Source organism: Corapipo altera, unplaced genomic scaffold (assembly GCF_003945725.1).
Source record: "Corapipo altera isolate COAL_440 unplaced genomic scaffold, ASM394572v1 78, whole genome shotgun sequence".
Classification (NCBI taxonomy): domain Eukaryota; kingdom Metazoa; phylum Chordata; class Aves; order Passeriformes; family Pipridae; genus Corapipo; species Corapipo altera.
In genome coordinates, this window is record NW_020884904.1 from 6,667,916 (window position 1) to 6,694,287 (window position 26,372).

Below are 26,372 nucleotides of genomic sequence, written 5' to 3' on the forward strand. Positions count from 1 at the left end.
GAGGAGGGGGAAGAGGAGGAAGCCGCGTCAGGCGCGCGCCCGCCCCTGCCCCCCCGGCCACGTGACGCCATGACGCGCGCGCCACCCCCTCCCTCCCTCCCTCCCTCCCGCCGCGCGGGCCGGGGCCGAGGGGACGCCCCTCCCCCGCAGCGGGGCCGCGCCGCCGCCGACCCGAGAGCGGAGCAGGAGCGGGCCGCCGGGGCTCGATGGCCAGGGACGAGCGGGACGACGGGTGACGGCGGGGGACGGGCCGGGCGCGGGCGCGGGCGCGGCGGGGAAGAGGAGGGGGGATGGCGGCGGTGCCCCTTTTGCCGCCTCGTCACTGCCCCCTCCGCCCGCCGCCGCCATGGCGACGGGGGGGGGAGCGGCTGCCACGTGACCGGGGCGGGGGGCCGGGAGGGGCGGGCGCGCCACGTGACCGCCGGGCCCATGCGGTGACGGCGCCGCTCCCGTGTCACGTGGTGCAGGCCCCGCCCCCGGCGCCCCGCGGCCCGTTCCGGTCACGTGCCCGCCCCGCCCGCCCCATGGCCCCGGCGGCGGCCGCGGCCCGACCCCCGTAGCGCCGCTGCCGCCCGGAGCAGCCCCGGCACCACCCGCACGGTAAGAGCCGCCGCAGCGGAGCGAAGGGGAACGCGGCGGCCGGGGGGGACGGAGGGGCCCGATCCGCATCCCGGCCGCGCCACCCCGGCTCCCCCGAGTCCGTCCCCGGGGGCGGCGGGGCCGCGCCGCGGTGGTGCCGCGGCGGCCTTTGGCCTCCCGCGCTTCGTCCGTGCCCGGCGAGCGTGTGTCGGGGCCGCGACTACCGTGGGGGGAGGGACGAGCGGGGCGGCGGCGCGGCCGGTGTGCGCTCCCCGGGGTCGAGGGGCGGCGGGGAGGTGGCAGCGCCGCGGCGGCGGCACCGCGGGCACCGGGCTTTGCCCCGGGACTTGGCCCCGGGGGCGGGCGGCGCACAGAGAGGTGCCCTGGCCGTACCTTTCCCGCCGGTTGCCGGGGCTCCGGGAACAGGCAGCCCCCAGCGGGGCCATGCGGGTGCCCGGGTCCCTCTCGTCTCGGGCTGACATCCCACCCGGAGCGTGGGGATGCGGGTCGGGTAAGGCCGGCCTGGCTCTTAGGCGGGCTCACGGCCGCGGTTCCCCCCGCCATGACCGGGACAAGCGGCACTGCTGACATCCCCTGTCCAGCTGGGCTGTGTCCCGCTGAGAGGGCCCTGCTGCCCCTCGGGTGCTGGTGAGCTGCTCTCGGCCCCGCACAGAGGCCCCAGGGCTGTCCCCGGGCCCGGCTGCATTCATCCATCCCTGCCATCTGTGCCATTGGCGCAGATATTCCATGATTCTGCGGTTCCCTATGGGGAGCAGAAACCCAACAGCAAGGTCTGCATCAGATCTGCCAGAGCTCACCTGTGAGCCCATGCCCACCCTGAGCAAGTCAGGGTTATTAAAATGTGTAAACATTTCCTTTATCTCTGCTCAGAACTCGACAAAAGCACATGGGAAGAGACTGCAGTGAAATGCTGGTAATGGAGAGCGTTCAGAACAGGTGTTGTAAAGAACAGAGATGAGAGGTACCTAGTTGTAAAAGTGGTTAGGAAGAGTCACTCTGATAGAGGAAGGATAGCTATTGGAATTTGACAGTATTTCTAGGAGCTGTGTTTGCTCTCACAGAGCTAAGAGGGGAAGGCTTATAGGTGGGTAAGCAAACAGAACCTTTTTTTTCAAGTCTGTGCCAACACTAAGCTTCCTGATGCACCTTGCCAATTGTAAACTGCAACTGCAACTAATGTCCTCAAGACAAGCTTGATGATGAGCCACACCTCATGGGTTAGGGCTGCTGATTGATCCAAGTGCTTTTAGAACTATTGGCCATCAGTTCAAAAGGTCTGCTGCTGAAGAATTTAAAATAACCTATATGACCTCTCTGTTCTGGAAGATACTTGAACCAGAGAAAGGTCTGTCTGTAATGCTGCAGCAGATTAAAATTATCACTTCAAGCTGTTAAATAACAGCATTTCTCTGCACACATGTTGCAGTCCTTGTCCCTCTGAGCAGCAGTGTCATCATCCGCAGTACTGATTCCTGGAAACCTGAGTTGATAAATGTAGAGGTTATGAGATTTGGGCAGGCACAAGTGGAGCATTGATGGCTCTCACCCTGCTGCATAGTAAGCCTTATATGTGCAAAAAAAAAAAAGGAAAATGAGTTGTGCACTGTGTGTGCTTAGCGAGGACGTAGCCTTCCCTGTAGGAGACCATTCTCATGCAAGATTTCTATTTTAGAATTTAGTACTTGTAACAAGAAGCCATTTTGTTTTCATTAGTGACAGACGGTAACCTTCCTAAATCCTGCTTATTAATAGGGGTTTTTTGTTCTTTCTGATGTACTGTTCAAAAGACAGCTCGGGGTTTTCTCCATTTTGGGTAATGCTTGCTGTGCTCAGGAGTTGTATCATCCCACTTCCACTGTAAATGACTGCAGGAAAAAGAAAGCACAGCAAAGATAGAAAGAACAGCAGTGAGCCAGTGTGCTCACCCTCCGAGAAGGTGGAATGAGCCAGTTGTGGGATAATTGTGTGCTCACAGATTGCACACTGTGGGGTACTGTGCTAGAATGGCTGTAAAGGAGAAGTTGGTAGCTGCTGATCCTTTGCTTCTGTAGTTGAAAGACTTGTTGTAGGTGGGTGAAATGGCATGGTAGGAAAGCAAAGCAACTGGCATCAGAATGAGCCTGACTATGGAAATGCTTTCCTTTTGCTTGCTGTTCAGTGCAGGTTTAATTCCTTTTGCATTCTGTGGCTTTGGCTCCACTGCACTGGATAGTAATGACCTTAAAGGACTGTAAAGTAACAAAGGGAGAAAAATGTCAAAATCCCTAGTCTTGCATACGTTGAGGTGTCCAGTCCTTTAGAGTCTGTGGCCAGCTACCCTTTTCCAATAAGGATGAGATGCAGATGAGAGACTGCAGACCTGCAACAGGAAACTACACAAAAGGGTTGTGTGAACAGCACTGAAAGGGAATAATGCTGCTGGGGAGACTGTAATGGATAATGCTACGGAACACTCCTGAAATGATGCCATGCAGTTTTCTTTGAGAAAGAAGTATTAGGGCTGCTCTGAATGTGGCACAGCGCGTTCTAGTGACTGCTGCAGTGGTGCTGATGTGAAACCCCACAATGAGCTCAGCATCACTGAACCCTTTGGCAAAGCTTTGGGTGGCTGGAATAGTGAAGGAGCAAAGCTTAAGTGCAGAGCCCTTTTGCCATGAAGTCTTTCCATTCAGTATTTTACATAAATCATTGGGATGTCGGCTTGTAAGACTTCTGCTGAAGAGAATGCTACTGTCCAGATTATCAGAGTAAAATATCCCAGCTTGCTGCTGGCACTTTTTTTAAAGACAGTTAGAAGCATGTGAACTTAAATGCTTAGAATTATCATTTTGTGATATCTACTGTCACAATATGTAGATACTACAGGTATTCTAAAACACATGAAACATGCATATCAGCACTGGCAAATACTACTTTGCATATCAGTAGTAAAGTATGTGATACACAAAATACAGCAATTGGACATACTAAACATTTTCAGCAAACTTACCAAAGATGTAAGTTTTTGATAGATGTACAACAGTACGTTGACAGAGTACAGTTATACTTGCAGTGTCCTTAATCTCCTGAGAAATTTAAGGCTGTAGGGTGAACCTGGAGAGAGCAGTGATAGTGACTGCTGGGGAGAACAACGCAGCAAGTATCAAAAGGCTTGTGAAAAATTATCATTGTGCTGTAGTATTTATAACGTTAGTCCCTCAGACTTTGGGGGAGAGGGATAGGAAACTAGCCACCTGCAGTCAAATGTGCAAAATATTGTCCAAGCCTTGGGCAAAACCCACCACAATAAGAACAGCAGTGTCACTGGGCTGCCTGGTCTTTAGCACAGCAACCTGGAAATCCATGATTTTTTACATCCCTTGTATCTTTCCACATTCTGAAATGACTTAGCATCTGCCGTTCCCATTGAAGAAAGGAATTGCTGCCAATACCAGAAGAGATTTGGAATTTATGAATTTGCTTAGCTTCAATATTCTTCTGAACTTGAAAAACCAGTAAAGGAACATTAAACCAGGAAAACTGAGTTATCAGTTTAAATGTAAGATTCATGGGCCTTTTATTGGAGCAAAAGTAGTACCAGCATATAATTGCATACATTATTTAGTTAGCTGGGAGTATTTTGTTTGAATAAATTTGCTGATTGTACTGACAGAGGGAAGCGTGTTTATCTGAAACGTTTCCAAAATTTGAATGCATGAACAAGTAAATGTGGACTGTAATACTTCAATATGCATAGGAGTAGTGAAAGACTTACAGTAAAAATAATTATAAATAATCAGCTCAACTATATGTTTTTAATAGCTCATTGCAGCCACAATGGCAACATCATCTGAAGAAGTGTTACTGATTGTAAAGAAGGTACGTCAGAAGAAGCAGGATGGAGCTCTGTACCTCATGGCTGAACGGATAGCATGGGCACCTGAAGGCAAAGACCGCTTCACAGTCAGCCATATGTATGCAGACATAAAATGTAAGTCAACACTTCTCCTGTTCCAGCTTCAGTAAGCAGGATTTTGACAAATATTTAAAGATAACCCAAAGCTCATATGCCATATGGCACTAGATATAGGTGAGGAAGGTTGCAGAGTAGCTTTGACCGGGCTACTCTGTGAAGCACCAGAGATCAGGACTGTGGTGAAGTATCACCAGTCTAAGGATGCTACTGCAGAACTTCTGTAGTCTTCAGATGTTAAACTTATACTCCATTTAATATTAACTTTTGATAGACTTCTGCAATAAATTGAACAGAAAAATAATCTGTGCCATATGCTTGTGGAGGGAAGGGTGGGAGGAGGGTTGAGGAAGCGTATAGGATTTTCAGAGTCTTAACACAGAAAGTATCTGGCATGTCATCTGTTAAACTCAGCATCTAAAGCTGTTTCAATTTTCATATAAAATGAACTCTCAGTTTTATTTTCATCCAGCAGACCATAGCTTTCAGAAGTGTCAGCTTCTGTAGTTTGGCCTAGCTAGTAACATTCTGAATAACCATTTGCTGTTGCAATAGCAGAGTACTTGCAAGTCAAAACTAAACAGTAAATGTCTATATCAGGCTGCCTTTTTGGCTCCAATTAGTGCTCATATTTCATGTGCTGTAATGCCAAAGAAGGAATAAAAAGTAAGTTGTGTGCGTCACTTGGTAATGGTTTAGTGATTATTGCTGTTTAAAGTCACATCAGAGTACTGCAACATGATCAAAAATGTGTGATGAATCAGAACTAAGATGCTATTTTCTTAAATATGAATGTAATAAGGAGTTTAAAAACCCTGTTCACCTATAATAATCAACTTTGCAAAGGTTTTATTTAGCTATTAACTTACACTTAAGCAGCTTATATTTTAAATACTTACATGTATAGGCACTGAAGTATTTTTAACTTAGATGAAAGATGCTCTTTTTGTCATCTAAAATAAAAAAAAAAGGTGGAATGTATTTGTAAATTTGTAATAGAGAAGATGATTTAGTGTTGACATCTAGTTCCTGTCTCCCACTTGCACTGGAGAAAGGGATAATATTAAAAGTTAGGTTAGTGCCATTTGCAGAGCTACACTGAAGTCAGTATAGCATAAGAGTCCACAAGCATAGCTGTCCCAGCCTCTGCTCCCTCTGGTTATGAGGATGGAAGCAGGAATTAGGTTTTTCTTATGAGTCATGAGGGTGTAGTAGTACCTTGGAGGCACTGGTGATCAGCTTGGGAAGTACTGGTGGCTAACTGCACTTACCTTACCTCTGGAAACTGGGATCCAGGCATGCTGCTACTCACCCTGTCTCTGCTTTCCTACCGCTGTCCTTCTGTGGGAGCTGGTCCAGCTGGAAAAACAAAAGGGGGTACTTTTCAGTGTATCAGTTCCTTGGTTCAGCTTGCCACACAAACACAGCCATACAAGAAAGGCAGCAGGAAGAAGTGGAAAGGGAGAATGAGGTTGTCATCTTTCAGCAGCAGTCTGGATTGGCTCCAGGTCGAGGTGTCCAGGTGATGACAGTTGCATTTGCGGCAGTTTCCTAACGGAGGTTGTGGGGAATGCAACGATGAATCAGGGCTCCTGGGCAGGAACTGAAGGATACTGAGCAACAAGCTGCTGGTGCCTGTGTCTTGTGTTTTACCGTGAACAAGATGCAGGGTTCAGACTAATTCGAGGGGAAGACTGACTGTTCCACTTTCATGGCTGGAATTCACACGCAGGATAATGGTGTTTAATTGGATGATGAGGATAACTGCTTATAAGCAAATACTCTAGGGAAGACAGTTTCTTGTATTAGCTTACTGTCTGTCTCTCTGCAATCTAGGCCAGAAAATCAGTCCAGAAGGTAAAGCAAAAATTCAGCTTCAGCTGGTATTGCATGCAGGGGACACGACCAACTTCCACTTCTCCAATGAAAGCACAGCGGTGAAGGAGCGAGATGCAGTAAAGGATCTTCTTCAACAACTGTTGCCTAAGTTCAAAAGGAAAGCTAATAAAGAACTTGAGGAGAAGAACAGGTAAAGGGAAAGGAACCTAAACTTTGTTGGATTTTTTTTCTTCTAATTGTTAGCTAACTATCATGTATTTCTGTTAACAGTTATTGTTTCAACATCTTGATATAGCATTTGTTTCCCTAGTAAAAATCTCCCTGCCTTAAATTTAGAGGCAGTTCCTTGGACTTGTGTAACTGTCACATGTTGAGACTGTACTTGTATTCTTAGTGACACGTTCTTGAGGTGTAAATGCAGCCAATCTGCTTTTTTTCTTTCTTTCACATGGCTATGAGAGCACCCAACTTGCAGTCTCTCTCTTTTAGTCCTCTTAAATATACATGTATCAGTTAGAAAAGCTGCTTGAAAGATTTTTTTTTTTCCTTTTCCAGAAGTTTTCTGGAGCTTTGTGATTTTTTTTTCTCCCTGTGTAACCTCTTTTTTTTTCTCCCTGTGTAGCTTCTTCCCCCTCAAATCTTCTTTTCTGATGTTTTATAGGCTTCTAAATTGTTAAGTATTTTCATGTCTCTCACTTGAGATGCAGAATGTAATTTGGCATACAGGATGTTTATTCTAAAAAAGGTTTTGAGATGATGTTAAGGATCTAAGTCTGTTTCCCAAAAGGGCTAAGATACATTTCCGTTCCTTTAAACTGTTTGTGTTAAACCAGTCCTTGTGGCCATAGAGCTCCCTTCTCTGCAGCTCCCCAAATGAGTTTCACCTCATTCTAGTGTCTGCTGTGAATCCTGTATCTACAAGCTTCCATTTCCAAAGACTATTCTAGCTTTGAACTTAGATAAGTTAAAGCTAGATTTTTCAAAACATGGGAGCATTGCCTCATGGGGCAGATTGGATCTTTAAAGGGAGAATTCCTAGCAGAAGGACCAGAGCCCTAGTGCTGGAGCCATGACACATCCAGGATTAACTGGTTCCAGTACTGCAGCAACCACTAGGGTCTGCAGCAGAGCAGCCTGCTTTGGCACTATTCCCATACTCGTTTCTTTATGCTACGTGCCTCATTTCTAACAGTATTGGTATTTAGAACATGGGCAGTCTGAGCTCTGAATCCTTGCATCCTTAAATGGAGTTTTACGGCATCGCGCCATGAGGCATCAGGAGCTTTTCTAGTTACTGAAAAGCCAGAAGCTCTGCACATACTCAGCCACAGTGTGTTCTCTTGAGGATTAGAAATCCAAGTCTAGTGATGGGGCTTCATTAGCTTAATTTGCAACAGACAAGGCAAAAAAGTTTCAACCTGGAAGGATACTGCATTTAGAGTCTCTGCAGCACTGCCTTCATTCGTTGATATGTGGGAGTTGGGTATGTACCAAAATTCCAAGCTGTAATGAAATAATTAGAATAACAAACTGCTTTGTGCTGCACTAATTTGTAAGAATTGCCACTAATCCATATCTGTACCAACGAAAAAAACTGGAGAAACCTTAGTGGTTAAAACATAATAGGGATGTGCTGCCACAAAGCTTTCACTTCCACCTCGTCCTACTTCATCCTTGCAGCAGCTACAGACTTTCATTCTGTCCAGATAGCACTTTATCCATATTCTTCCCTAGACCATGTACTATGTATTCATAAGATTTCTGATTTGTTTTTGTTGTTTGCAATTGATCAAGACCCTGAGGTACCTGTTAAAGATTGGTGAAGTTATTGGCTGATTCCCTAAAAATAGCCCAGTGGGTTTCATATAAGGTACACAGCTGTATGAAAAGCTGCTTAAATGTGATTTTACTGAAGATTCCAATGCATATACAGTCTTTGCATTTTGGGTAGTAAGGGTTGATACTTGATATTTGGATGATAACTTTTGTAAACATTGCACCCTGGTGGAAGTAGTGACACTGAGTGTGTCTGTAGCACTTGTGCTGCATGTGATAGTTCAGTGATGAAGATCCTACTGTCACCTCAGAAACATAAATGAACAAACAGCTCGGGTTAACGTGTGTTTCAAGGTATCTTATCCCATGCATATTTTGTAATCTGTACTCTTGCACTAGAACAGAGATATGTAGCTACTGAATTTTAAGATCTTAAACCAAGAATTGGACAGTGCTGAAATCTCTTTTTTCCATCCATCATACTTTTCTTATGGAAGATCAAGAAAATTCCTTGTGCTTTTACAGTTCAGGAGACTCAGTCCTGGATGTGCAAAGACTCAAGAACATCAGGGTATTTAGGACAAGACATTAATCCCATGTTAACTTTTTCTTAGGCATTACTGGTTTCTAACATTCAGTGCTATTCCTTAAACATTTTTTTTCGTCCTTTCATAAGTCTTTTGAGACAAATATTGCTATTGAGGTTGGTTGTTTACACAGTCTTGTTAAGAAATGCACAGCGTTTTGGAAGAGAAGTTGGTTTCTGTTCCTTTTGTGGACTCGTGTTAGTTTTGGAAATAGTAGTGGTTTATTCTGCAGCGTTTCAATTCTGTTCAATACATTCTTTTACCAGAATGCTGCAAGAAGATCCTGTTTTGTTTCAGCTCTATAAAGACCTTGTTGTGAGCCAAGTAATCAGTGCTGAAGAATTCTGGGCCAACCGTTTAAGCCTGAATGCAGGGGATAATTCTGCAGCACCTAGTAAGCAGGATGTGGGCATCTCTGCAGCATTCCTGGTACGTTGAACCTCTAACTTAAAGGATTTTAGAGCAAACAAATTTGGGAAAGTGAGGGTTCTGCGTATGTGCTTTATTCCCATACACCTCAGTGTTGTTCTTTCTGGGTTCCACAGCCTAACATCTCTCTGCATAATAGGCTATTGCAAGTGTAAAGGAGAAAAAAAAAAAGTAAAAGTTTTATGAAAATCTGCAACCTCAAAATTTTGTCAGTTTGAGATGCCCAGTTTGACCTTTAAATTGCCTGTAGGCAGATGTTGTTTGTGCTGCTGCTCTGCCTTCCATGAAACAGGAGTAATGTTTCATATAGAGTCACTAGATTACAGTGTCTTAGCTCAATAAATTAGAAAATGTATCTGTAGCAGCATTGACATGCATAAATGAACGTGTCTGCCCAAGGGTTTTATTCCCTCCCCAATTTTTTAAACTAGTACATGCTTTCAGCTACTTGAAGAACAACTTGTATATCTGAAAGCTCATTTTCTCTCCTCTTTCCCTAACCATCAGTTATTTTACCTGTTTGTAGAAGCCATGCTTCAGTAATCCCAGTGCAGTTTAAAAGTAATCTACATACAACTTCAGATTCCTCACACAGAGACATGTTTCTACTTCTGCAACACAATTCATTGATATGAATCTTTAGCTGGAATCCCACTTCCACCTTTGTAATGCACACAGTGGGTTTAGGAGGGAAAGAGGAGGTAGGAGTTGTTTTACACTTCAGCTGCTGTACAAACATTTGTGTTTCTCACCCTGGAAATACCTGAATCAGTTACCAAATGAATTTGATTGCTCTGATTTCCTGTCTCCCATTATTTTTACGCCTTAACATTAATTAAAAAAAAAAAATCACAACCAAAAAAAACCCCACCAAACCTTCAAAACTGAATCTTTCTTAAAATAACTGGTTGTTTTTATGTTCTCTGCATTTGCGAAGAAGAAAACTTAAGATCTGTGTGTCCTAGTTCAAGTTAAAGTAACTATCTGGCTCTGCTCAGAATGAGTGTTTCCCTAGGAAGAAGAGGGACTTTAGGTGCACAGGAAAAGGAGGAAAAGGTGGCAGCATGTGCAATCATGTACTTTTCCTGTTACTGATAATTGGACGGAGCACTTGCTTGCTCCAGAGCTTCCTAAAGAGATCATTGAGATCTAAGTTGAAAGTTCTGACTAACGCTAACTCTGCATTTTTAAATTCAGTGTTATTTATCAACTACACTAAAATGCTTGTAATATATAAGGAAATAAGGTGTAAGAGCCATATATCCTTTTTTGTCACATCATTATTGTTGCTGGCTGTTCACTGAATTGTTGAGTGAACAATAACAGATGAGGCATATACAGTAAAGATACCTATTTTTACTTTAGAACGAAGATACGTTAAATTAAGCACACCTTCTTTTGACCAGTGGAATGCTCTTTGCTTTCTAAAGCCTGCAGTCTACTTGTTGAATTTTCCTTTAAGTGGCAAGTATAATAAAGTGATAAATGCATGCTCTTTCATTTCTCATTCTAAAATACCTATTATGATCAAATACGTTATGGATTATTGGAGCAAGAAGATTATTTTCTCTGCAGCAGAGCTTGTTTGCAAGATGTCAGCTTTTTTTCCTTTTCCAGTTACAGAAGGCATCCAGACATGACTGGTTTTTTTTTTCCCTATATGCTTTTTCTTAGGCTGATGTACGGCCTCAGACAGATGGCTGCAATGGTCTGAGGTACAATTTGACTTCAGATATTATTGAGTCCATATTTCGAACATACCCTGCAGGTAAGAACTATACCAAACACATGCATTTAAGAATTGGGGTTTTACTGTCTTATTAGGGAAAGACTAAATGTTAGTCTGCACCTGGAAGTATAAGGGACCATATCTTCAGTCTTCTGGATGATTTTTCCTGCCTTGTTAGAGGGATGGGAAGAAGCATATTCATATATTTCTGAAAATGACTGGTACTCTGGCAAATCAGACTTCTTGTGTGTTGGCAATTCAGGAATGTTCAGGCCACTGTTATGTGCATTTCTTTTCAAAGCATCAGCAAGCATGGCAGGGCATAAAGGAGTACCTGTTGCTTATGCCTAACTACTGCAGTCCCTTCCATTTAACAGGCATGAATAGAGGCAGCATTACCCAGAGAGCAAGCAAGCCAGCAAGGAAATGTTAGCATAAAATGGTGTATAAACTTTTGTGGAACAGTTTGTAATTGTTCTTGGTTTTGTTCACAGTAAAAATGAAATACGCAGAAAATGTTCCGCACAACATGACTGAGAGGGAATTCTGGACACGATTTTTTCAGTCTCATTATTTTCATCGGGACAGGCTCAATACAGGCTCAAAAGACCTCTTTGCAGAATGTGCCAAACTGGATGAGAAAGGTGAGCTGTTTGTTTCTGCAGTAGCTGCTACACTCATGGAGCGCAGCACTGGAGAGGTGTATCTAGTAAACCTACCAACGCCGAGGTCAACAGTTTGCTTGTGTTCATAGACATCCTGTTTGGTGAACTGGAAAGTGAAAGCCATTGTAAGTTAGCTACAGCTTTGCTATTCTGAGCATGTTTCATAGTAAGTGCATTTCTTGAAACAAATTACCCTTTGGAAAGTGGCAGCACTAGAAATAAGCTATATTACAGCTTATACCATAGTAAAGTCAGTGGTAAATTCCATAATTTGCCATCCTAGTAGATTGATTATGCTGTAGCATCAGTTACTATGGAATAATTTTGTGTACATAGGCTTTGTTTTGTGGTATGTGCACATTTTACAACAGGTACAGCTTTTTCTTATAGATGGGGGTTTAGTAAACAAGATCTATATATTTGTCCAGATTTTCCAGATAGATTTGTGATGATACAGAAATGTGGAGAGTAGGGATCACTTAACACCATTCCTTAGTATGTATTCTGGCTAATGAAAGCATTCTGTTAGGAATGCAAAATCTTTCACCTGACACCAGATATAAATTGTCATTTTACCTAGGCAGGGCATAGAAACAGTGCCAAAATTAGAGGAAACACAATTGAGGCTTCCCAGTAACTGCATATCAGTTTATTTTTTTAAATCAAACAGTCTTCAGTGATGTGTAGAAGTTGGTGAAAACTGGGCTAATTAGTAGGAGGATCTTTTACAGTAACTTCCCACAAGTATTGCTTATTTTAAAAGAACTTTGAAAAGGGTTTAAAGTTTTAGTCTGTGTTACTTGGGCTTCTGCAGAACCTTTGTCTTTTCCTTTTAAATATTAAATATAATACAATAATCCCACAATTATTTCTATTTGTTTAGATACCTTTTTTTCTTTGTTTCACACAGGGTTAAAAGCAATGGTGTCTCAAGGAGTGAAAAATCCCCTGATAGATTTAACAGCTTTGGAAGATAAATCCTTAGATGAAGTAAGTGTAAATAGTTGGGGGAAAAAACATAAACAAAAGCTCCAAAGAAAACCATGCCCCCTCCTTAGTTTCATTTAAGGAGTAAATGGGTCCTTCTTTTAAAATATCTACAAATGCTAATTCTAAACCAAGTCACTTATTAGGCCATTTTATTGGTTGGGTACTCAACATCCCTGCTGTTGTATGTGTGTAAAGAAATGGACACTGTGCCCATGAACTTGTGTGCTTCACATCTGGCTTGGTGTGCAGGGTGTAAATGGAGAATTACTCTTCTACTTAGCTTTTTCATCTAAAGTGTACTCTTTGGGTTTTTTCTACCTTTTAGAAGCTGTGACAATGTACAGAAGAGTAGCACAAAACAGGAAGAAGTCTTTGATTTGTTCTCACTTTGAACATTGCTATTAGATTTGGCCTAATGTTAAGGACACTTTATACAGTTTTCTTAGTTTAGCTTTAAATACATGATTTAACTTGAACTATTACCTGCCTCCAAGTACAAGGTCAGTAAAACAATTGTTAGCTCTTCCTTGCCTGTGTTTTGTACACGTGATCCTTAATTTTTTTTTAAGCTAGTTCTGTTTTTACTTGTAACAGGTCACAGTCTTATAAAATGATCTGTTTATCTTTTTTATTTTTTGTCTCTGACACCTCTAAATTGCCAAGCACTAAGAGAACAAAACAGTCACTGGAGATTTTTCCAAGTACATAAGGTGAGGGTGGGGCAAAGGTAGGAAAATGATGCTTCAGATGCTGATGCAGTATCACTGAGTGGAGTGCAGAGGAGGTGGCATGCAGACTTCCTGACCCAAGGGAAAACAGAATGGGGGGCAGGAGGTAATTAATGTTGTTCTCTTTATAGGGCTATGGTGTTGCTTCTGTGGCCTCTACATCAAATGCCTCAAAGTCTGCTAGAGAAAGCAGCAATGCTGCCATCATAAAACGCTTTAATCATCACAGTGCCATGGTCCTTGCAGCTGGTCTCAGGAAACAGTAAGTTTCAGGGTTGTGTAAAAGCTTTTTTGTAACAAAGTTTAAGGAATTTCCAAAACAAAATTATGTCTTCCATTACCTATCCAAATTTCTCTTTTAATGTTTATGAATTAATTATTTCGGTCTACAGTTGAAAATACCTTTAGGTTCCATTTTACTTTACAGGAGTTTTTCAGAGCTGTTTGAAGTGATGAATGCTATTGTTAGCCACGTTAGCATATAAAGCAGATTAGAAAGGAAAAAATGTTTCCCCCTTAGATCTCTAGCCCTGGTGAAGGCTGCAGAATTAGTTTTCTGTTCACTGTGTGCAGGTGAGGGCTGGTGCAGAGAGTTCCTATTGCCTGCCAGCAGCGGGTCTACTGGGGCTTCCTGTGGTGGGGTGCAGGGACATAAGTAAATGAGGAAGCAAAAGAACAGTGTGGCACAGGTGGATCGGATGAAAGATTCCTCTGGTGCAGTACCCTGCCCCAAGCAAAAACATGTGTTAGGTGGTTACATATGTTTACAGTGAACTTCGCAAATGAAACTTGTTAACAGATGTACAAGACGGGTTTGATGTGATCTGCTCTGCAACTGGTTTAGGGGCAACCGGCAAGGCGTTACTGCTCTACCCAAATCCTACAGCCCTTAACTGTCACAGATCTTAGTTCATACTTCCTTCTGGTAGCTGGGCTCCCTCGTGTTGTTCTTCTGTCTTGCACAAAGCAAACACTGGGCCTTAAACAATCTCTTCTGGGCAGTGTGTGTTTCTGTTTCTCAGTTCAGAAAGGGACAAAAGGATAGCTATCCTCCTGGGACAGTCGTATCTCAGGACTCCCAGAGCTCTGCTAATACCTGGTTGCATAAGAGCGTATACAAAGTGTTTCTAATTTAGCCATGATTTTGCTGTGTCCCACATGCACTGCTGGCATACTACTATTTCTGAAGAGAGGGAGAAGCACTTTCCCCTGCTGTTGAATTTCCCTTGTGACAATCAGGGTTAATTTGAGGAATTGGTTCCTTCTATCTACATCAACTGCTAGAAACTAAGATGTAAGGGGAAAAAGTTGACATACAGTATGTGAACGTGTATATAAAGTTTTTGAAATGGATTTATTTACTTTGTCTCCAGCTTGTATCTTAAGTTTCCTGTGAGGTGAATTCTTTTTAATGCTGTTTCTCTATTTTAAGAGAAGCACAAAATGACCATTACAGTGAGACCAGCAGTACGGATGGAAACTCCAGGGATTCAGATTTCTTTCAGCCACCACTGAAAAAGGTATAAAGTCAGCTAATGGAATTCTGATTGAATGGAACTGGAAACTCTGTGTCTCAAAAGATTGCTGAAAGTTCCTTACTTGTTTCATGACACATCTGAAGTGAAACCTCTTTAGCCCTGTTTAGAAGTATATAGAGTAAGAACCTGACAGCCTGTACCTCTGCTAGTACCTCTGTACCTAACAGAGGCTTGTACCTCTGTTAGTAAACACAAATAAATTACACCTTGAAGTATTGCTCTGTTAATCTCTTCAGTAGTGCCCAGTGAAAGTAAAAAATTCCAACGTGCTTCTGACTGGACCCAGAAATCTAGTTATTTCTATTTGCTGCAGTTCTATTTTTGGCTTGCTACCTTTTTTTTTTTTCCCCCAAATACCTTAAAACTTCTAAAGAACATCCATCAGAAAGGGATATTGGTGTTCAAGCATCAATATTAACCTGTCAAGCATGTTGTTTGTAGAGGGGATGATGAAACTGGAACATGGCAGGCTTCATCCTAAAGTCAGAAGCTGAAGTGAGGTTGAACTGAAAGTGTAGCTGATGCCTGGTGTACTGAAATACAGGGCAACAGCCTGGCTTAGACTAACTATAGCAGCTCACAAAGTGGAAGAGAGTACTGTAATTGCTACAAAATTGAAATGAACACTCTTCCTGGAGTTGACAGCCTAAACAGAAAATGCCAAAAGGACTCCAACCTTTGCTATATTGTGAGAAGATGTTGTAGAATACAGTATGTTGTTAAATGTTGGGATAGTCAACCGCTTTGGCTTTCCCCAAAAGCTGCAGTTTTTACTGAGCACAAAAATGATATACCAGAACTAGAATAAACATGATGAAAAGGGGAGTGAAAGAGGAGCAGGAGACTTCAAAAGCTGGTTTGTCACTGTACAAAGTCCGATATTGCTGTGCAGTTACCTCTCACCATTAATGCTCCACCCTGCTGTCACTGGGTAGCTTCGGTAATTGCTGTGGTTTTAGTCTGACACTCTTGTACAACAGCTATTAAATCATTACTATTTCTGCTAATCTGGAGTTAGATGGACATAAATATCAGAAGTAATTATCTATATAGCAGAACACTTTTTGGAAGTGTCAGGGACTGACAAGTTTTGGCCAGAATCTGCAGAAAAGCAGTAGTGCCAAGACATCCAAATGGCACAATCTAAACAATATTGGGTTCCCTCTGGATGGTAGACATGAGTCATTCCACACTCTGGTTTTCTTTAAGGTTTTAGTAACCCTTCTGCTCAAACTCAGTGAACTGGAAGAAAGCAGAGGATGTATGGAATTCTGTCTTCATTTGTAATGTGTATAATTTTTTGGCTTGTTTCAGGTGAAACTGCAGGAGGCCATTGAATACGAAGATTTATCAAAGAATAATGGCGTTAAAACTATTGCACTAAACTTAAAGAAGTCTGATAGGTGAGTTAAAATATGCACAGCTATTTCAGCATGGTTAGTCTAGCAGGTCTCTCATCACAGCCTGCACACAACCAGCTGATTTAGTCTCTACTTTACCACCCTTAAGCATGTTTAGGCTAAGTTTAGAAACCTAATTTGAGCTCTTGCATAAACCAGTTTCCAAGTAATTCCCTTTTAAATTTGTATTTTCATTTCACAGCGGGGTTGGGGTTGGAAGGGACCTCCTGAGGTCATGTAGTCCCACCCTCCTGCTCAATTCCATCTTGCTTTTCAGAGTGTTGAGTCTCTGTAAGCCTCCCTGAATGCCTTTGACATGTAATTTCGGTGGAAGTCTAACAGACCCCCGTTCACAGTTCAGCACTTCACTACAGCTTTCAGTGGAAAAAATGTATGTGTTACATGTGAAAATATATACGATTCCAGGGAAATTCCACTCCCGGGCAAAAAAGCACAATCAGGATAGTTTGGACTGCTCACTGGTCTTGGATTTTTCTAGTAGTAGTCCTCTTGTTTCCTAAACAAGAGTCTGAGAACCAAGATGTAACTTCAGAAAAGGAGTGATACTACAGGAAAGAGAACAGTTCCAAATGTGCACCTAACTTCATTTAGCTCAGTTTCAGTTGTAGGTGATGTGAATTGCTGCACTTTAAGGATATTCCCAGAATTAGGTGGCACAGGTAGATTTTCATTAGCAAAATGATGATCACAGATTCAACAATGGAAGCTCTTATTTTGCTGCCATACCATCCCTAACCCAACCTCTTTCCACGTGCCAATGCATTGTACTTTGTCAGTAAATAAGGTTTAGATAGTAGTGTCAACAGCTACAAAGTATCTAAAATTAGAAACATTAGAAGAACTGAGTTTGGTCTCTTGCTTTACCAACACACTTATTAATGCACTTTTTCCTTTTCTCACCACACAGGTATTATCATGGTCCAACTCCAATTCAATCACAGCAATATGCAACCAGTCAGGATATAATTAATTCTTTTAATAGTATTAGACAAGAAATGGAAGCATATGTACCTAAACTAACTCAGGTATGGAAGAATACAAAAAAAAATTTCCCTGTTGATGTTGGCATCTTGCTTTCTGTATAGGTTTGTGTCTCACGTGTACTGGAATTCTAATTTTTCAGGGTAAACTTAAATTATCTCCAGTAGTTTTATGTTACCTGATTTAGTTTACAGCTTTAGGCAATACCTTTTGAACTATCATGTTTAAGATCTACACAGTAGGAAACTGAGTCATTGCTGATGCTCAGTTATATTCTACTGTTCCTGCTTTCTTTTGAGGAAATGGCAAAGGTATGAGGTAGTAAAGCAGGACAGTCATGCACAGGCCAGTGCTTGATCCCACCCTCTAAAGTTTAGGATGTAATGGTCTTAGAAGGTTATAGTGAGCAGGATTGTAAGTGAAGTGGTCGCTTGCCCCTAAATGCACTTGGTAGGCTATTGATCTCACCATGGGCTGCACAGAAGCTGTGTCCTGGCACCTGGAGGGCAGCACAGCCCTGAGGCCAATCTCCCCAGCCAGTGTCTGAACTTCCTCCATTGGAAAAGCAGCCACAACTGTGAATGTGTCACCCTTCTGTATAGTAACTCTCTGTCTCACCTCAAAGTAGCTGCACAGCCAGTTCCAGTCCTAGGTAAAGAAAGGGTTTTTTTTTTTCATAATTCATTGGAGAGCTTTCACTGCAAATGAGCATAGCACTTAAAGGCACTGTGACTAATTCTGGAGAAGAGCTGACTGTTTGCCTGAGCTTCCATTGTATCTGTTCAACCAATCTTTGCCATTGGGGTTCAAATAGAACTTAGTTTAAAAAGATTTTTTTAGAAAACATGAGCTGAAATATTTGTTCCCTCTCCCTTCAGGTTCTTTCAAGTGGTGATGCTGCCAGCACTATTGCAGTCCTGTCACCTGGAGGAGCACTTATGCAGGGTGGAACACAGCAAGCCATAAACCGTAAGGATTTAGGATGTCTAATACTTTAATCGTATCTTATTGCATTGCACAGCAGTAGCTGGCTTGCTCTTTCATCTCTCCCTTGGAATGTGTTACAGTGATAAAGGAAATTATGGAAATGTATAGCCGGAGTAGTACCAGGTTACAACAAAAAAAGGAAAGCAACAACCCAGCCAACACCATGAGGGTGGTACTGGCTACACCAGTGCTGAGGCAAGTGAGCAAGAGGAAAATTTTACAGAGCAAGTAATGAAGGATGCATTTGATAGATACCAAGTCCTCTTACAGATACTGGGTTTTACTTGTTCAGCATTTCTTTTCTGATTTTTTTTTTTCTGGATTGTAGAAAATGCAGGCATACCCTGAAAGCTCTAAGGAAGCAAGGTCTAGATCATTGTCTGAAAGTAGGTTTTTTGCAACCTGATTTTAAGATCCACAGCTTGCTGTGAAAAAAGGCAACTTGAAGACTGCAAGGGCAAATCAGATAACCTCTCCTTCTCACACCTCCATGCAAGCACCCCTTTCCCTGTTGTCACATTCCTGCCAGTTTGAGTTCCTGTCTCTGTAGTCTGACAGCAGATGAAACTCTGTTCTCAGGATTTATAATAGTTTTCCAGTTTATCTTGTGTTACTTACTCTGAAAAGCAACAGAAACTAAATCGGACAGCTGAAAAAGCAAGTATGAGTTCTTTATGGTAGTGAAAGAAAAGGAATCAGCAAGCAGTGGTGAGGCTTTCTGCCCATCCCAGTTGACATTCTGGGTGCTACACTTCACTTTGAGCCTGACCACCACTTTTTTTTTTTTTTTTAACCTCATCCTAGAGTTTGCTCTTCACTGTTCAGTTCAGTGTACTCCTCCTCATCCTCAGTGATGGCTTGTGCTTTTTGTTTGGGTCTTTATGGTTGTGGTTTCTTCCTTGTTCTTGAACCCTGTCACCCTTTCTTCAAGAGTACCTGGGACACAGTTCCTTTTTCCTGTCTGGATTTTTCGTTTTCCACACGCTGTGACCATATTGTCACTGCCAGTGTAAGATAAGAGGGAAAAATTTGCAGTATGCAGCACGCAGTACTTACCATGGTGCTGTGAGCACAAGGGGCTGGTCCTGGAAGCAGTACTGCCACATTGTTAGAACAATACAAATATACTGCTTCTAATCCTGGATTAAGGTTTGGTGTCCATTCTTTGCCTGGCATGGATCTCCCTGTGTAGCACACAAGCTTCCAAGTATAGAGCCGTAAATAGCAGCTGAACCTGATCTAATAACTGCCAGTAGTCCTCATCTAAGAGCTGCTGAGGGATGAGGCACCTCGGTGTTCCCTGCTGGCCAACCTTTCTGTGATTCTAGTGGGAACATACATTGCTGACCTCCTTCATTAGCCTTAATTCTCACTTTTCATAAGATAGTTTGAGTGATGTGACAAAACCTTTTTCCTGTTGCAGAGATGGTGCCAAATGACATTCAGTCTGAACTAAAACACTTGTACGTGGCAGTAGGGGAACTGCTACGACACTTCTGGTCCTGCTTCCCTGTTAACACGCCATTCCTAGAAGAAAAGGTAAGGCGGAGCTTCCTAGCGTGGCCCTGGTTAGGATGTGGCCAGATCATGGTTTAGAATGACTGTCATTATTGAAATACAGAATTAATACATGTGCCTTAAATCAGTCCAGCTTTTACTCATCCCTAAAACTGAAGGTCACAAAACAATGCAAAACATTAAGTTTTTCAGGAATTCTGCTGATGCTGTTGAGTTAAAATCACCCTTGTTCCTGCCTCCCTGTTAGCTGCCTTTGCAGCAGTTGCTGTAAGCCAGTTTCAAGCAGATTGATCAGCTCTGTTGCAGCTGCAGCATTCTCATTCCAGTTTAAAACACAGAAACAAAAGCCCCTCTTCCCCAACTCCAAGAAATAACCTTTGTAGTGGCAGTTACAAGCAAGTTTTCCTTATTCTTCTACCTATTGCAAAAATCACTGTCATACCTTCAGAACACACACTGCTTTTCAGAACTAAGGTGCAGACAAGAAGAGATGTCTGTCTACAGCCAGGTATATATGTATTCTTTCTTTTGACCTCACATGGAAAACAAAGATAAAAATTTGCATTCAGGTATTTTTGTATGTCTGCTGCAAAACGTGGCCTGAAAATCCATGGTACAGTCTTTGCTTGAAGCAAAAAAAGATGTTTTTATGAATAGCTTTATCTATATATAGTGTTTACTGATGGAGTAGTAACAAAGTGCCACACTGCACTTGCTTCAAAAATAGATATGCACTCAAGAAGTGTTAGAGACTGATATTTGAATAACTGTTCTTTCTTAAACTACACATACCTGAATTAGCCCCCCAAATTAGTTACAAGGTGTTCTGTAGGAGAACAATTTGTTAAAGGAAATGAAACTTATGTGTTGTTACAATACTTCTGTATTATAATACTGGTTTCTGTCTTTCTCAGGTTGTGAAAATGAGGAGCAACTTGGAAAGATTTCAGGTTACAAAGCTCTGCCCATTCCAAGAAAAGATTCGGAGACAGTATTTAAGCACAAATGTAAGGGGAAAGTACTGTTTAATTATGTGGGTGCATTCTAATAATTTCAATCTTAACTATTAAGGATGGTAGCTTTGTTACTTTCTATTCTAGGGCATTCTGAGTTTTTTGTTAACTAGGAAATGGGCAGAGGGAAATTAGGTACACGGCTAAGCATGTTGTCTCTCCCCATCTAACTTGCTGAGTGATGCCAGCAAGTGTCAAGAACTATAAGGTGAAATTACTCAAGTGAGACAACAGAAAAGGGAAGTCATGTTTCATTTTTCACTTCCACCATGAAGTAGAACTTGAGCAACTTCAGACTGTCTCCCACCATGTCAGACATGAAGTAGTTGCAGACTAAATAGTGGAACAGACAGCACGATCAGTGTCACTTCCCTGTGACCTTATCAGCTTAGCAGCTCTCTGCACTGCTCCCTCTGTGGATACTTTGCAATAGAGCCTTTCTCTGACGCACCTCTGATCTTAGTGAGGTTACTTGTAGTGAATAAAAGGAAGAATCCAACTGATTAGCAAAGGAAGGGGAGGGGATCTGTTTTTCCAGTAGCTGGGACAATTTCTCTCCCTCTTAAATGTTTCAGTTGGTAGGCCATATAGAGGAGATGCTGCAGACGGCCTACAACAAGTTCCACACGTGGCAGTCCCGGCGCATGCTGAAGAAGACGTGAAGGCGCACGCTGTACAGGTCTGAGAGCAAAGCCTGCAATAGGGTAGGAGTACAGCCTAGGTATGTGCAGATCAACTTAGAGTTCTTGCAGGAAGACCTGCAAGCTGTGGACTTCTGGAAACGATGCTAACTGAACTTGCACATTTTTGAAAAAGAACTGAAAAAAAAAAAACTTGAAAACTAGGGAGAAAAACAAGGAAGAACCAAAACAGAAGAGCTGAGGCGCAAAAATATTTAAAAGACACTGTTTACTGCAGTTACTCAGGAACTGCTTTTGATTTGCATAAAGAGCTGCTTTCAGAAATAAAAAATTTAAAGAGGGTGTATTAATAAAATTTGTTTTACTGTCTAATTTTTTTTTAAGAAGTGTATGGCACAGGGTAGATCTCAAAAGTTTTTCTTCACTGGATTCTGACATTTTATTGAATTGTTTGTACTTTCTGCAACAGTTTAACAACGGTATCTTAAAACATAGCTGAGACTGTTTTTGCTTTAAACATCTGGGAGAGTATAGCTGTCAGAAGACAAGCTCCTGCCATATGTTTCCCCACCAATTGGAAGCAAGAGGCATTGCACTGAAAGTTGTTCATGGTCTGGGGTCCCTAAAGGTACATGGGGGCAAACTTTTGCCTGAAGTCTTGGATTTTTATGCAGAATTTTTTCAGCCATCAGTTTTGCATGTTTTCCTTTGAGTGCAAGTGTGTGCTACTGCAATCCTTTTTTTTTTTTTAATGGTGGCATCTGTTTTGAGGAGAGAATGCATTTTTAAAAATGACATTAAATAAAGTTTCTTACAAAAGAAGTCATTTATTTTCAATTCTTAGGCATTTTTTTTATTTCTTCTCCTAAATCTGTTTTCCTTCATTCTTCCCTTTTGACTATTATACTGTTTTTGGCGAATTGATAATCATTGCGAAGAGAAAAATGTGTTATCACAATGTCCATAGATGTTGGGAATCTGTGCCATACTTTGTTCCAAATAGAATCAGTTCACAGTTTCAGACCAACTTGTCTTGTATTAAGTGTGACTTAAATGCAAAGTAACCCCCTTTTCTTGAATATATGCAGTTTAATGCCATCCTTGTATTTTTTTTGTCACCTTGACTGTACTAAAGCCCAGTATGGGCTACTGAACTTTTTTACTTAAGACTAAATGTGACTGTTAAAAATGCATCTACTACAAAGACAAATCAGAGCGACAATATGTATTCAAAGCAAGCACAGCAGTGTTCAGTACAGCAGAAGAAATTCCCATTAGCCTGCATGATGGCTTAATGGCTATGTTTTGGTATGATGCTAAAATATGATAGTATGATGTTGGGTGGATAATTCTTGCAAATTCCTACAGAAGATGTATTGGTGTAGCCAAGTTGGTGCTTGTTCTGTGCTGCTGCTCCATTTATGCAAGAGGGTTTTTTTCTTTTACTGGTGTGTGGAAGTCAGCAGCTTCTTTTTACCCTTTTTTGCTTTCAGATTTTTGTATTATGCTATAATATTTTGGTAAAAGCTGAGTTTCAGTTAAATGCCACTGTCTGCACCAAAGTTCTGTTTGGAAATGTGTGCATATTGTTCAGCCTAGTTCCCTGTCTGCCTTTGCAGATTGATGCATGATCCCTGCTCTGTGCTGTTGATGTGGTTCTGCTACAAGAAATGACTGGACTCAACCTGAGGTGCCCCTTGTTCTTGACAGGGTGGAAATGTCACTAGGAACAAACAGATGTACGTACAACATTTGGGGGATGAGGTGCACATCTTATCAAGAGTTACCTCTTCTGATAACTAAACTGTTTCTCTAAAATTTAGGCTTAGGGATACAGCTTTATTAAGCCAAATCCTCTTTTAGGTGCAGGCAGCTCCAGAAAGAAAGGGTAGTTTGTTCTCCCCCGATCCAAAGCATTTGATCTAGGAATTGTGTGGCCAAATTTCAGTTGTTTTGTGAAAGCTAACACACCTTTCATCATATCAGAGAGCTAGGGTCAAGAAAACCTAAAATGTCTGATTTAAATTCTAACTGTGCCTGAAGCTATGAACAACGCATTTAAGTATTAGACTGCACTGAGACTTCACTAAAAAATGTATGGGACAGTTTTGAACATGGAACTAATTCACCTTTAATTGGAGTCAGTATTTAGTGTTCCTGGAAAGGCTAGGCAAAATGGTTAGTATGGTGGAAAAGTTTCAGTGCATCACAAGAACATTTTACAGTCCAGAGGACTGTAGTTTATAACCATTTCGGGGATGGTGTTGCAATAGCTTTAAGTTACTGTAGTGATATCAGGCTATCAAAATGTACCTTAATTAACAGAACTAGGGGGGAAGAGGACTATGATACAACAGTTTTGCCTAGAGACTGTACAGGCAAGGCTGCTATGCACTTCATATTGCTTTTTCAGGTATTGTGGCAATAAGGCACAGGCCCCTCCTCAAGTAAAGGGAGGTAAACTAAATATTCTTTCTACGTTATGTTCCCCTTTTCTGTAGCATGGTCCAAAACACAGATTAATTCCTTGAGTTTTGAAACTGAATCATCATGCATTATATTACTATTGGAATCTTTATACTGACTTGTATTTTTAATGAGAATTCATAAAACTTGTATCATTGGCATTGATCTAAGATTTGTAGAATAAACCCTACTGAATTCTAAAGTGAAGTCTTCTCTAATGCTTAGGCTGTGTTTTCTGATGTTGAATTAAATCCCAAACAGGCTCCACTCAGGTCTAAATTGAGAGAACTGTATAAATAGCTCAACTGTCCCTTCATGCTGGTAGAAGCGGTCAGGAGCAAAAGGGTTACATTACAATTACTGTCAAATTGTTTCATTTTTAAGGGTTGAGAATTTCTTCTGCCACACAAGGAATCTGTACCATTACCAGTGCTGCTGGTAATCTGTTCCTGATCATACAAAATCCAGTCTAAGTCTCCAGGGATTACTATTCTGTCTGTTCTGTATATTGATGTAGCAGCTGTTGGTTCAGGAGAGCTGCACAGGAGCACTGTCAGCCATTTTAATCCAAGGTTCACTAGTAATGGAGAAAGGATAATTTGAAGCAGACAGCGACCCTGCTTTTTTGTAGCCTGTGAATTTCAGCAGATGAAGATCCTTAGGTGCACCACAAAAAGCACTAGGCTAGTAACCTCTCAAGAGCTCTGCCCCAGTCAGGGATAGGAGGCAGCAGCCTTTCACTGCAGTCACTTCTACAAGTTTCTTACATGCTCAGAGAGTAGCCCTCTAGACTAAGATCTGCAGCTTCCTAATGTGACAAAACTGTGGCCAAGGCCCTGCTGTGCTTTCCCAAATTGATAACTTTCCGCAGCACTCCTTTGTTTAAGATGCCTTTTTTACAGCTACAGCTATTTTCCCTTATTTATACTGTAACTACATCCTTACAACTTCTATCATGACATGTTATTAGCTAGAAACCTTCCCTTATCCTTGCCAAAACTTCTATCAAACAGCTGCTTTGTCCAGAAAGTCACTTGTGTGAGCAGGGGAGGTGACAAGAAGAAAGCTTAAGATACAGTTTTCCATTATCCTTAAGGGAAGAGCCTACCCAAGCATCCCTGCAGCTTTGCAGACACTGTATTGCAAGACTGTTTCAGAGTGTGAGCCATGACATTCTGAACTTGTTTCTATGCTCTCCCTTGCCCTGCAGCAAGAGCTGGAGCTCAATCCAAATGGAACACAGTAACTTCAGAATGAAGAGTGATCAGGCATCACCAGGATCTAATGCTGATCCTGCATAAACCCTCTTAGCCAGAGACAGCTGTGCTCCTGCAGCACAGCTCCAAAGCCTGAGGAACCGCTAAATTACCTAACCCAATCTCCCACATCTCTTTCAGGGCACTGCATTTTCCCTCAGCTCTCTGAACACACCTCCCCAAAAGATGGGCAAACCCTTGTCCTACTTTGTTAACATCCCAGATGGAAAGTACTGTATCAGGGCTCCTTTGGGCTGGAAGGAACCAGACCCTAAGGTGTGAGCATGGTTGACTTGGCTGAAGGAGTGTTGTGGCCGAGGGCATTGTGCCTGCCAGAGGTCACGGATCAGAGCTCAGCCCCTCCCTGTGCCCAGCACTGTGCAGAGAGCACCCCATGGGCACCCCAGCACACTCACCCAGGGAGCTCCCTACACTTGCACCCTGCTTCCCTCCAGCCCACACGGTGCCAGCTCACCTTTGTTCTGCTCTCCAGGCAGCTTTAGGATCGCAGCTGGGTGGCAGAGTGCCACCATGGTGATGTGAAACGCACCTTCAGGAACGCAGCTGGAGCTCCTTGCTAGCAGTTTCCCAGCCCACGTGCCCTCAGCTGCCGTGTTTCCCCCACAAGGAACATTTCCATCCCCTGCAAAACCTGGCAGCCCTCTAGTCTTCTTCCCCCAATAAAAGTCCATATTGCTCTTCATCGTGAAAAAACCAAACTACTACAGTGGTTCAGGTGCCAGAATGTCCCCAAGGAAAACCTGTCCTGGACTTGGACCCTGTCCTCCCTGCATGCTAAAGTCCTGTTGCTTTATTATCTCACCCACAGCCCTCACAAACCGCAAATTAAATCTGAACCTTTGGAAGGCAGCCTCAACCCTCCCCCCAAACTTTGACACAGTTTTGTTCTCTAGAGTGTCACCATCCACACAGCCCCACTCCATTCCCTTCCTACCCAAGTTCACTCACAGGCACATCATGGCAAACCATCACTTTATTAGAATTACTGCACCCAGCAGGAGCAGCCACAAGCACTGCTGGCATCCCCCACTTCCTTGCACCACCCTCCTTGAGCGAGCTCCTGCCCTTAGTGCTCACTCCCAGGACTGCCCATCACGTCTTTGCACAATGCTGTCTCCTCCACACTTGGACACCCTGCCCAAGCAACTCATAGCCTGGGAATTCCAGATCCCTTCTGTATAACCTCCCCAGGACTTGGCTGCCCACACAATCTACATGGACTCACAGCTGTGCAT

General features: G+C 42.5%; 1 protein-coding gene across 3 annotated transcripts; it reads left to right on the forward strand.

The window, feature by feature from the left end:
• The first annotated feature begins 526 nt into the window (after positions 1–526).
• On the forward strand, positions 527–24,067 carry GTF2H1 (general transcription factor IIH subunit 1). 3 transcript variants are annotated; one of them, XM_027651352.1, is made up of 15 exons: positions 527–600; positions 4,402–4,570; positions 6,389–6,581; positions 9,021–9,183; positions 10,858–10,951; positions 11,407–11,556; positions 12,488–12,567; positions 13,427–13,557; positions 14,728–14,815; positions 16,148–16,236; positions 17,162–17,279; positions 18,114–18,204; positions 19,646–19,761; positions 20,655–20,747; positions 21,329–24,067. In XM_027651352.1, the coding sequence occupies exons 2-15, from the start codon at positions 4,417–4,419 to the stop codon at positions 21,413–21,415; spliced, it is 1,647 nt and encodes a 548-aa protein (XP_027507153.1). In that variant the 5' UTR covers positions 527–600; positions 4,402–4,416; the 3' UTR covers positions 21,416–24,067. The 3 variants fall into 3 exon arrangements, 2 of the variants coding, with proteins under 2 accessions (XP_027507153.1, XP_027507152.1); XR_003528935.1 differs by lacking the exon at positions 21,329–24,067 and adding an exon at positions 18,303–18,417 and having other exon boundaries at positions 544–600; XM_027651351.1 differs by lacking the exon at positions 527–600 and adding an exon at positions 1,401–1,561.
• Positions 24,068–26,372: the final 2,305 nt, after the last annotated feature.

What these genes read in the sequence shown, in the direction of transcription:
- GTF2H1 (XM_027651352.1), top strand. Translation starts at nt 4,417, where the DNA reads ATGGCAACATCATCTGAAGAAGTGTTACTGATTGTAAAGAAGGTACGT. An exon ending in AAGATAAATCCTTAGATGAA is followed by an intron (nt 12,568 to 13,426) that starts GTAAGTGTAAAT and finishes TTCTCTTTATAG; the next exon opens with GGCTATGGTGTTGCTTCTGT. An exon ending in ATGTACCTAAACTAACTCAG is followed by an intron (nt 17,280 to 18,113) that starts GTATGGAAGAAT and finishes CTCTCCCTTCAG; the next exon opens with GTTCTTTCAAGTGGTGATGC.